The 12,685-nt window shown below is 39.6% G+C and overlaps 1 protein-coding gene across 1 annotated transcript in view; it reads left to right on the top strand.

Moving 5' to 3' along the window:
* RPH3A (rabphilin 3A) overlaps positions 1–12,685 on the top strand; it is a 395,508-nt gene that overhangs the window by 239,875 nt on the left and 142,948 nt on the right. The window contains exon 4 of the mRNA XM_089677017.1: positions 11,993–12,122. Within this exon, the coding sequence (XP_089533143.1) occupies positions 11,993–12,122 (130 nt within the window). The remainder of the gene's footprint in view (positions 1–11,992; positions 12,123–12,685) is intronic.

Genomic DNA, 12,685 nt, shown 5'->3' on the forward strand with positions numbered 1-12,685 from the left:
CAGATTTTTGCTCCTGCAATGCCATACTTGCTTTGAACTATCATGAACGGGTTAAGTTCTTGATAGTTCAAAATAATAGTGATCTGTGATTGGCTATAGCTAATTACAGGGTGCTGTGATTGGCCCACGCACCATGTGAGAGCTGTGGGCCAGCTTTGCTAACATTGTGATCATGTCATTTCATTCCAGTGGACACAGAGGTCGTGAGGGGGGCTACATGCTGCCTGTCCACAGTACATTGCGGCTGGACAGTCTTTAAGTGGTTTAAAGCCTTTACAGCAGAGTTAACTAGAAGTTCTTCTGCTAGAATTATTGTTCTCACTCTGATGTTCGCAGCAATATACCACACATGTCATGGTTTACATACACGTGCACAATCTGGGCTTGCGTTTGTGTAGGTGTGCGGGGCAACATTGGATATGGCCATTTTTTTTATTTTAATACATTTTATTATAGTTTTTAAAAGTTTTTCTTATTTTCTCTTGATTGGTTTCACAAGGCATTAATAAACCCTATGATAGGTGACAGGTACTCTTTATGGAGACATTAGGGATCTAATAGACCTCAATGGTTCCCCATGCCCTTTACACCATCTAATCAAGCACAGATTGGCTTGGTTAGATGTGTACCCTGGCTGTACTGGCCAGGAAAGGGTGCATCTAAAACCAGAAGTGAGATCACTTTCAGTTTCACTGCTTGCATGGGAGATCGAGGCATGGATGTGCCTCGTTCTCACATCGCTCTCCCTCCCAGTAGTAGTGTTCCCGGGTTCCAGTAAGAGTGGAGATCCCGGGAACCATGGAGGGGGGGCACCGTGCTGCCAGCTCTGTGAAAGTGATCGACAGCTATAGAGCTGATGCATCACTTTCACCTTCAAGCCAGCTGCGTCTGGCAAATTAGGTGACTGTGAGGCCCCTGTGGACACGAGGCCTTAGGCGACCACCTAATTTGCCTAATTATAGAGCCGCCTCTGTACAGGACGTGAAGGAAAATCTGCTCAATAGGACACAGATGGCAAATAAATGCATGGGGGTTATAGCCCTTCCTTGCTGTATCCGAAATGAATCAAAACGTTTTCCTTTTAATTCTAGTTATAAAAAAAATAACTTGCAGTTTCAGGTTTCATTTCTATTTTTTCAATGCTGTTGTATTGAACATTAGTTAAACCTAAACTTGTTTGAACATATAACTATGGTGTGCTTGGGATGTATGCTTTTATCCTATTTCTCAGTAACATGCAGCGCCTCAAACATTTCTAATAATCGCATAACTTTTAAATATACACAGTATTTCATAACTGTCTGTTACCCACAGTGCCTTATACCCTTTTATTACACTTTTAGAGAGTCAATATGGTGGCAGAACCTGACAGAGGTTCTAACTCTTCTGTATTCCATCCAAAATGAAAAAAGGTTGGGGTTTACAAACATGTTAGAGTGATCCTGTCAACTAATAATATACCTATAGTTAGGTCCATATATATTTGGACACAGGCATAATTTTCATACTTTTGGCTCTGTATGCCACCAGAATAAAAAGCAATCCAGATTAATTTTTAGTGCAGACTTTCAGCTTTAATTCAAAGGGTTGAACATAAATATCAAGTACAAATTTTAGGAACTGCAATTTTTATACACAGTCCCTCCATTTTCAGGGGCTCAATCAGGGGTGGACTGACCATTCGAGCACCCGGGCACTGCCCGAGGGCCCGGGGTCAGTAGGGGGCCCCATGAAATGCCCCTGGTACCTTTTTTTTATAGGCTTTTTTTGAGTGTGGGCAAGGACACAGGGGCCCCATGATCCCTTATTGCCTGGGGGCCCCATGAGTTGTCAGTCCGCCCCTGGGCTCAATCAACTTTGCTGCATTTGGCTGAATCTGGGCTGACAGTATATCTCTAAACAGTGCAGAATTCATCCTTCTGCTTCTGTCTTCTGTCACATCATCAATAAACACCCATGACCTGTGCCACTGGAAGCCATGGATGCCCATGCCATCACACTGCCTTCACCATGTTTTACAGATGACGTTGTGTGCTAGGGATCATGAGCTGTTCCAAGCCTTCTCCAAACTTTTTTCTTCCTGTCATTCTGGTGCAGATTAATCTTAGTTTCAGCCATCCAAAGAATGCTTTTCCAGAACTGGTCTGACTTTTTTAGCTGTTTTTTGGCAAAGTCTAATCTGGCTTTTATGTTCTTTAGGCTTATGAATGGTTTGCACCTTGTGGTGAACCCTCTGTATTTGCTCTTGTGAAGTCTTTTCTTGATTGTAGACTTTGACAATGATACGCTCACCTCCTGGAGAGTGTCCTTCACTTGTCTGGATGTTGTAAATGGGTTTTTCTTTATCATAGAGAGGTTACTGCGATCATCCACCACTGTTGTCTTCTGTGGATGTCCATGCCTTTTTTATGTTGCTGAGCTCACCAGTGCGTTCATCTTTCCTCAGAATGTACCAAATTGTTGATTTGGCCACTCCTAATGTTGCTGCTATCTGATGGATTTGTTTCATTTTTGAAGCCTTACAATGGCCTGTTTGACTTGCATGGACAGCTCCTTTGAACTCATGATGTAGGTTCACAGCAATAGATTCCAAATGCAAATACCACACTTAGAATAAACTCCAGACCTTTTATCTGTTTAATTGATGAAGAAATAATGGAGTAGCCCACACCTGGCCATGAAACAGCTTTTGATTCAATTATCCAATTACTTTTGATTCCTTGAAAAAGTGGAGATGGCTACTCTTAAGAGCTGTAATTCCTAAACCCTTCCTCCAATTTTGATGTACATACCCTCAAATTAAACCTGAGAGTATGCACTTTCAGCCCATATCCATTATATAACTATAGCTTGAATATGGTTTGGTAAATACCTGAAAAAAATAACATTGTGCCTGTGTCCAAATATATATGAACCTAACTATCTTTCTGGCATCCTGTGTATTGAGAATCTGTTCTCTGTGATCACTGTTCTCCAGCCACTACAAGTAGTCAGATGAATCAAATAATTGCTCCCTCTGCTGTCTGCTGTGGTTCCTCTCATTGGCTCATAAGTCCTGTAGTAATGTATGTGCTGGTGAAAGGAACCATCTGGAAGTACAGAAATCATGTAGAGGTCGAGGAGTGGAGAAGCAATGGATTTTGACACTGGCTCATTGAAAGGTAAGTATATTGTTTCTTATTTTACAGGTGGCCTATTTAGTAAAAATGACTCTGTGGAGACAGGGTCACTTTAATGAGTTCCCAAGTGTGGGAGTTCTAGAAGTATGTTAATAAAATTAACAGAAACTTTTGTATCAGTGTAGCCCAACTGTGCTCCCACCTTCATCTAAAATCATCATTTCATAAAATGAAGGTTTCATGGAGTAAATCTGCTCAATAAAAAGTGAGCTTGATGCACACCACAAACTTGAGTGTATCAGATCTCTATTAGTTAAACAAAAATGGTATGTACCCTCATTACTGACTACCTAAATCCTTGCTTCATTTATGCAATGAGCCAGTTAGTTTATCTCATATAAAAGGTATCTCTGGTGTCTCTAACATGATATGCATTGAAGTTAAGACTAGCAGCTACAGTGTCCCATTAGGCTCCCTATCCACTGGGATTTAGGTTGCTTTAGTGCTGCTGTACAGTGGGTTTAATTATGTTACTGACTAGTCTACCAGAAAACCAATTCTATTGTTTTTTTCCTCATTCCCTTGGGCCAGTTTTTGTCAGAAGGTTTGGAATAGGCTTAGCTGTATCCTAGCTCATTGGATACAAAAGCAGTTTTAAAACACAACAATGCTTCCTACTTTTATTATAGTTTAGAGTACAATAAAAATGAAACATCAATATATTCGACTGAACAGGCTGACTACCAATTTGCACTAGGGCTGATGTTAGCTATTAGTGTGATAGTATTGCCTTCCACTTGTGTAGTGATCTATTACATCTGCAATTACTGCAATACATTATACAAGAAGATAAATACTAGGAAACAGATTATCAGAGACATTACCAGTGGTTTAGTTTGGACATGTGAAAAAATAACACTATGAATAGTTTACTGCAAAAACTGGAGGATTTTGCTTTTCCCACCATCCCATCCTACATTCATACAATTTTTTTTTCTTTTGAAAGAAAACTTTGAATTGTTTACTGTGCAGAGCTTCCTCCCAGAGGGGCTGCTGAAAATGTACCCAGGTCTCCCACAGTAGTACAGAAGTTGCTAGTCATGCAAGCACCATCCCATGCACACCGATAATTTAGTCTCCGTCTAGGAGATGTCTTTTTAGTATTTATTGCTGCAGAACTTTAACAGGAGAGGGGTTTAAGGGAACAGGATACTCCAAAACCATCAATAACAATGATATGATGACAACCATCTTTGTAATCCTTCAAAAGCAGCTTATTAGAGGTAGCATGGAATGGCCAGTGTATCTAGAACCCTACAGCAGCAGTCCATAGAGCAGCCTCTGCCACTTTATTTCCCTTCTGGCACTTGCACAACTAATGGTCCCCAGCACTTTACTCAGGAACTGTCCCAGGAACTGTCTGCCACCTAACATCTGCAAGCAGGTCCTCAGTGAGGGAGATGAACAAGATCCTTCTCAAGACCAGGACTTCAGTGCTATGTCCTCCAGCAAATATCATCTTCTGGCAAACTTTTCCAGGCAACTGCTGAGGCCCCAGGGCAATTTCTGGTTTTAGTGGAAATGCCTCTAGGGGCAGGCTGTCTGCACATTTATCACCTCCCCAGCCACCTTCTGGATGCCTCATTCCAGGGATTGGCTGAAGAATGATGAATATACAAATGATCATTTGAGACTCCAGGACTTCTCCAGAGCTTCCCCCATCCTCTGGAACTCTCTACCCCAATTTATCAGACTATCGCCTACTCTACTCACTTTTAGGCGATCTCTGAAAACCTATCTCTTCAGGGAAGCCTATCCTGCCCTCAGCTAATAATGTAATCTTCTACTCCTACCAGTCCATCCCCCACAGTTACTACCTTTTGTACCACTAGCCCCTCCCTCCTAGACTGTAAGCTCCAAGGAGCAGGCCCTCCTTTCCCTCTTGTATTGAACTGTATTGTTGCTGTATTGTCTCCCGTTATATTGTAAAGCGCTGAGCAAACTGTTGGCGCTATATACATCCTGTATAATAATAATCTCCCTGCCCTGTACTCTGAAATCTCCTTTCAGAGGTAGGTGGGAGTAATTAAACTCTTTGGTAAAAAAAACTGTGAACAGATCAAAACAATCAGCACTCCACCCACTACAGCGGAGCCTAAAAACTAAATTTACCTAGCAGCCTAACTAGAGGGAGACGGTACAACTGTATTCTACACCGCTGATAACAAATGCCTAGAATTCTTTTTCCAAGATTCGCAGAAATTTAATATAAAACCTTAAAAATCTTTGGAGTTTGAATAAATCAGCTCTATTGCTTTGTCACTATAATCCTATTATATATGTAAAGTAACTTGCTATGTTTTGCTATTGTATATGTAATGTATACCCTTGGGTTCATTCACATCTTACAAAGAGTTTATTAGTGCTGACAAGATTGTTTTTGTATCAGTCTTGTCATTTGCCCTTAGCAAAGTTTTCTATGGTATACCAATTTGCTAAGCATACCAACTTGTCAAATATCAGATGTCACAGTTTGTAAATATACTTTTCCCTTGCATAATTACTATTTTTGTAATTAAAGTATGAACCTCTAAACAAATACATATCATTACTCAAATGTTAAGTAGTGATGTCAACTCTACTGGAGTTCTCTCCAGGTGGACTATAGAATATTTTCCCCTTCAGTTACGAAGATGAGGAGTGGGGAACATGTTCTGTAATCTAGCCGGGCTAACAACACTGCTTGAGATTACGGTTTGGTGGAGGCAAAGTTTTCAGTTCTCTATTGGAAATTAGTAGCTCACTGGATTTCTGGCAAGATCAATAGGTATATTTCTATAACTGCAGCATTTTAAAGAGACAAAACACAGGGAAATGTGCATGTATTGCAGAAATGAACTGGTGTTTATCCCACATACTCATTTTTAATTATTTTCTACATGTATCAGTTTGTCTAGTGCTATTGAGCCAGTTAGCACCTAAGCTCTTTACGTATCACATGTTGTTTAACCGCTTCCCGATCACTCTATAACAGAATTACTGCTACAGGGCGGCAAGGATGTGCAAAAGCAAATATAGCAGAGCAATATAAAGCAGCTTGTTTTCTTAGTAAAACACACACAACACACAGTAACCCTTTAATTGACCCGGATGTTAACCCCTTCCTGCCCAGTATCATTAGAACAGTGTCAGTGCTTTTTATTAGCACAGATCACTGTATTAGTGTCAGTCATTTCCCACCCAGTGTCAGAATGCCCACCGCAGTCCTGCAATAAGTCAGTGATCACCGCCATTACTAGTAAAAAAAAAAAATTAAAAAAATTTAAATTCCAGTATATATGCCGCCATTTGTAGACACTGTCACTTTCACATAAACCAATTATTTACATGTATTGGGATTTTTTTTTTAAGTGAAGACATGTAGCAGAATACATTTTGGCCTAAATTTATGACGACATTTTTTTTTTTATTGGACATGCATAATAGCAGAAAGTAAAAAATAGTTTTTTTTTTTCAAAATTGTCGGTCTTTTTTTGTTTATAGCTCAAAAAATAAAAACCGCACAGGCGATCAAATACCACCAAAAGAAATCTCTCTTTGTGGGAAAAAAAGGACATAAAGCTCATTTATATACAATGCTGAATGAAAACACAATTGTCAAAGTAACGCAGCGCCGTATCGCAAAAAATGGCCTGGTCAGGAAGGGGGGTAAATCCTCTGGAGGGCAAGTCGTTAAACATCACTGTTCGTATGATGTGTTTTGAACTTATTAATCATCGATGAATAAATAATAATAGGTAATAAAAATATACATTTTTTCATTTTAGTTTGAAAATAGTGAAAGTAGTTGACTACTTTGACATTTATGCAGTGGAACTTTCTGTCTTGTGGTACAAAGTGTTTTTTTTTGAGTCGTGAGATGTAGCATCTTTTAACGCTTGTACATATCTATGGTGATGTTTCAGACTGGCATATTGATGTTTGCTTTGTGCTCATTAGCTGTTTTTATAGGGAACCAATTTATACAATAACAAAAGATACATCAGACACTGGCCATGACACAATATATGATAGAACGCAATACACAAAGCCTATGTTTAATTCCATCCTTGTTCTCCGCTGCTTTTTTAGATATAGGTCACCACACAAGTGGAGCGTATGAAGCATCCATGAATCTGGGATTCCTAATTTCATCTCCTGAGGCCTGCCTTTTGAGTGACTAAATTATCTAGTCATGGTTGTTCTATTTTTAGTGATGGTGGCCTCTGTATTCAGCTTCAGCATCAAGACTGAGGCCAAAATAAAGAGAAATGAGTCCACGTTTTTTTCTGGATGCTCAAAGTGATAATTTCCACACTTCAAAAAAGGTGTTAATATTGTGTGTCTGCATTGTATCATACACATCAGCTGTGCTGGGGCTGAAATTAGCCTTGGGCACAGTAGGCATCTGAGGTGCAGCCCTCTAAATTTGGGGGAGTCTTGATACTAGCAAAAGAAAAACACAAAAGGGCGCACTCTCCTCGTGCATTACCATGGTTACAATTGAAATTATTAAAAACGTAACAAATGGACACTCACAAAACAAATGTAAAAAACGAACATGAAGCCAAGTGGGTCAATGTCACAGGACTGGAGTCCTGTGATGATGGTGCCTGGTGGGAAAAAGCTGACATGTTTCAAGAGTTGAACTCCCTTTTTCAAAGCTAAGATGGTAGAGAATGCCCATTCCAGATATATTAGAAGAATAACTGATTGAAATCATCACCACACCCCCTCCATGGAAAATAGCCCCACTGCTGGGTCCTAAAGCTATTTGCTGCATGTGCCACTTCCATGGATTAAATAAAATGAAATAAATGGTGCTTGTGCAAAGATGTGTGCAAACAGTGAACTGTATGCCGCAAGCATGAATGATATGAAAGACTTACTGTATGTGGTATGATGCTCCTTAAATGGAGAAGAGGTGAAGATGACTGTGCAGCCTCATAGACTCCGGAGTGTGTGGAGACATGTGGATCGTGGAGCGCACACTGTGATTGCACCAGACATCACTCCGGGAACTACGCATGAGCGCCACTGGGAATAGTGCAGGGCGCAGCGCCATCTCAAACGCACCCACAGGAAGTACATCATCTATAGGGCAGAAGTGCACTGAGAAAATGGGCAAAGGAAGCACATGACCGCTTCCACACAGAAGGAAGCGAATGTTAAGGGGCCAGAGACCAATAAATAGTAATGATACGGAAAATGTAATTTGTGCAGATAGGATGTAAACATGATGTTGACAAAAAAAAATGTATAATGAATGGTGGAGGGGGTGAAGATATGTGCACCATGGGCTGACCACATGAAGATCTATATATAAAATGTGTAAATTAAAACAGAGAAAGGGGATTTCGGAAGTGCAATAACAACAATGCTGGATAACAAATACATACTGTAACTAGGTGTAAAAACTAGGTGCATACTGTATATAAATAGTAATATTTCTAACCTGTTAGATAAAAATGAAGATAAAATTGGATAAAAATTAAATAAAATACATTTAAAAAGTCACGCACTTATAATGACTGAATGAGGAATACAGAAAATGCCAAGGGAAACTGGATGAAATGAAAATGTATTTTATCAGACCAGAATGGGCTGGACAGAAATGTAATGCAAATCCGCACCCAAAACAATGTCCACGTGCGGAGAGCTAATAAGACACCTCCCAGATGGCCAATGGGGTAGAAAACCATCTGGAGGGGAAATATTTATTCTCCTGAGCTCATATGAAAAAAAAAAAATATATATATATATATATGTGGCAGTGCGGTATCCTACCACGGTGGAAATCAGGATGGAGACCCAGGATTCTCAACCATGCAGGTTGAGGGGCTCCAGGCAGATCTCATAATGCAGAGGAAACTAGTTTATCAGTTTCCTCTTTGGTTTGTAAAGCCTGTTTTGGGACCTGTAGCCTGGAGATTTCTAAGAGATTTGGGAGGGATGAAATCTCCAATCCTGGGCCCATATTTTGGGAGCAGCCAGTGCGCTGATTGCACAGGTGTGTGCAGGCCTTTTTGTGGAGGCCAGGCCATGATTCTGAGCTCCACCCCGGCAGACAGGAGTCAGGAGGGCTCCACCCTGGCAGATAGGAGTCAGGAGGGCTCCACCCTGGCAGATAGGAGTCAGGAGGGCTCCACCCTGGCAGACAGGAGGTCTCTGCTGTGGAGTCAGGTGGGCTACACCTAGTAGAGGTGGGAGCCAGAATAGCTGTGTGCTAAAGGTTTGCTGTGTGCAAAAACAACCTTGTGGAAGGAGTCTGAAGGAGACCGATATAAAGCTGTGTAGCTGAAAGAGCCAGGAGGCTGAACCGTTGTTTTGTGGATGGTGGATACCCTTGTGTGGGAAGCATTTTTGTTATTTGAACTTTCTTGTAAATAAAATTGGGCAAAAAGGCCCTTAAAAAGAAGCGAGTTGCTGTGTGCTTTGAAGAAGCTCTACCACTCTGAAGCGAGTTCCCACAATATATATATATATATATATATATATATATATATATATAGTGCACAATTATGTCATATTGTGCTCACGCAAACGATAGGGACCTGGCACCAAGGAATATGACTATGTGACAAGGTGCTACACTAGAACTCCAGTGTAAAGACCTGCAAAAAGAACTATGAAAACCACTAGCGGTGGCTATGAATAGAGCCACCTCCAGAGGATGTGCCAATCAAAGAAAAGACTGGATATCTAATATGTCATTGAGGCCCTTAGGAACCAGTGAACCAAGCTGATGTATCCAAAAGGATTCCCTTCTGCACATCCTACGGAACTTTCTATCTGTATCTGTATCACCTAGTATGGCTTCTATGCCAAATACTCCTTTGGGATTTTCGTCATGTACATCACTGAAGTGGCAAGACAAAATGTGTTTGTCAAATCCATGAAGTATGTTTCTTTTATGATCTCCAAATCTAGTCCTTAGAGAGCGTGAAGTGCAGCCCACATACAAAAGACCACAAGGGCAGACCAAACAATAAATGACAAACTGTGTCCCACAGTTGCTAAACTGATGAAATGGGCTTTCCTATTTACTCCAAGAAATTCCTTTTTTCTGTACCACATGTATTCACATGCTCCACAGTTAAGCACCCCATACGTCTTTCATATCATTTATGCTTGCAGAATCCAGTTCACTGTTCGCACACATCTTTGTGCAAGCACCATTTATTTCATTTTATTTAATTCATGGAAGTGACACATGCAGCAAATAGCTTTAGGACCCAGCAGTGGGGCTATTTTCCATGGAGGGGGTGTGGTGTTGATTTCAATCAGTTATTCTCCTTATATATGTGGCATGGGCATTCTTTACCATCTTAGCTTTGAAAAAAAGAGTTCAACTCCCGAAATGCATCAGTTTTCCCACCAGACACCATCATCACAGTACTCCAGTCATGTGACATTGACCCGTTTGGTATCATGTTTGTTTTTTACATTTGTTTTGTGAGTATCCATTTGTTACATTTTTAATAAATTCATTTGTAAGCATGATACTGCATGAGGAGAGTGTGCCCTTTTGTGTTTTTCTTTATGTGCCTAAAAGTAGCAGAGCTAAAATGGAAATCATTGCAGCCACTCTGCTACAAGCTTTCCACCACTGTTCCACTGCCTGAATTTTGAAGGCTTCATTACAGCATATGCCTAAAGGTAGCAATGCTAAATACACACCTTTTACTGTATAGTTATGGGTCACACATTTTTCTCATCATAAGCAGAGCTACAGTCATCTCACATAATTCTATTTGCACAATATGGCATTTGCAAGCCAGACAAAGACCAATAAAACAAGAAAAAGTTCTCTTGTAACAGAGATAATCCTAGCAGTGGGGTGCTGCTTTGCGAGGCCAAGTATGTTTGCCTACAGGTTCCTAAGATCGAAATCCACCTCCACCAGAAGGAAGGTAAGAGACAAACTTACAAATAAATTAAAACAAGGTTATTTGTAAAAATATAATATCTTCTGTTTGTGCTGACTACAAGTAATAGGAAAACAGAAAGTGGGAAACAAGTCCACCACTACAATCAAGCAGATCCAAAAGTAGTATATTATTATTTAATTGTATCAAAAATAAAATTAATTGCCTCTATATAAATCTATCTGTGTGTCTGTGTCCCACACCAACACAGCCACTTAGTAGTTAAAACATTGATTGCAAAATAGGCTTATTTGCAAAGGTAGGAGGCATCGGCTGCCAGAGGATGAGTTAACTGTATCTTCTTTTGCAAAGAATTTTCAGCTTAATTTTTTACAAACACAAGAGAGACACTTTAAATAAAGGTTTAAAACAATTCTCATTCATCTTTAACAGGATGTTGTGGAAATGTTCAAAATATTGTTCTGTGTATCACCACCTAAGGCCCCTTTCACGTGAACGCCATCCGATTTTGCTAAGAAAAACGGATTCAGTTTGCTGAAGTTTATTTATCTTTCCTTTAGTTCTGTTCAATTCACATCTAGGTGTATGTGTTTGTCACCATAAAATATTACTGTCCTATCGGTTGTGGATATTATTTTAAATACAATTCATTTTTTTTCTTGAATTTACTGAAATAATGCAAGTATGAAATGTAATAAATGTAAAGAATACTGGGAAGTACAGGGACAAATAATCATCTGCTCTTACTGCAAATGACCACCAATATATGACCAGGGAATAAGAAAGCTCAAAGTAACCCCAAAAACTGTAGCCTGCATTTAACAGTAAATATTTCTATTTACACTGGAATTTCACAACATTTTTTAACAGTGCCTTTATTTTAATTTTCACAAATCAGGTGAACGTTTAACTTTTTCTTTTTTCTTTTTTTTTTTTTTTACATAGGCGCTTGGTGGATAGGTTAGAAGACATGAGGAAGGCAGTAACTGGGGATGGTGTAAATCGGTGCATTCTGTGTGGGGAGACTCTAGGATTGCCAGGATCAAAGTGTGTTGTTTGTGAAGACTGCAAAAAGGTTAGTATTATGTCTATGTATTAATTACCTGTATATAATCCTGCTATTATTAGAATTTAATTTTCCAATATTACCATTTCCAATAAAAAAAAAAGTAGTTAAATTTTTTTACATATACAACATTTGGTCATTAGTAAATAAAGTAAATGAAACTCCAGGACAAACATTTTATTTGGGTCAGTGTAGAGTGGAAAATGTTTCAAACTTTGCCAGGTGTTTTTTGTGCTCTGTGAGTCTGCTGGGAAGCATATGCCCTCACTACCTGACAGATATCACTTCAACAGCAGTGAAGGAAAATCTTAGGCAACAAAGAAAAAATTATACAGTGACCACTATGTCCCCCCCCCCTTCCCTTGTGACCTTTCCAGCATTCAATGTTCTGTTATTTTATTAATTTGATTTGGTGATTTGATGCATTCCATGCATTTGTCTAGACACCTGATTTGAACTGATGATATGGAAAATAATGGGTTCATTTACTAAATGAAAGCTGTTCACTTTTCAAGGGAAGTTTCTACAGAGCTTGGAGAATGTGGTGAAATTTCACTTTGCAAAGAATACCC

Source organism: Staurois parvus, unplaced genomic scaffold, assembly GCF_062004578.1.
Source record: "Staurois parvus isolate SC_StPar_1 unplaced genomic scaffold, SC_StPar_1.0 ptg000014l, whole genome shotgun sequence".
Classification (NCBI taxonomy): Eukaryota; Metazoa; Chordata; class Amphibia; order Anura; family Ranidae; genus Staurois; species Staurois parvus.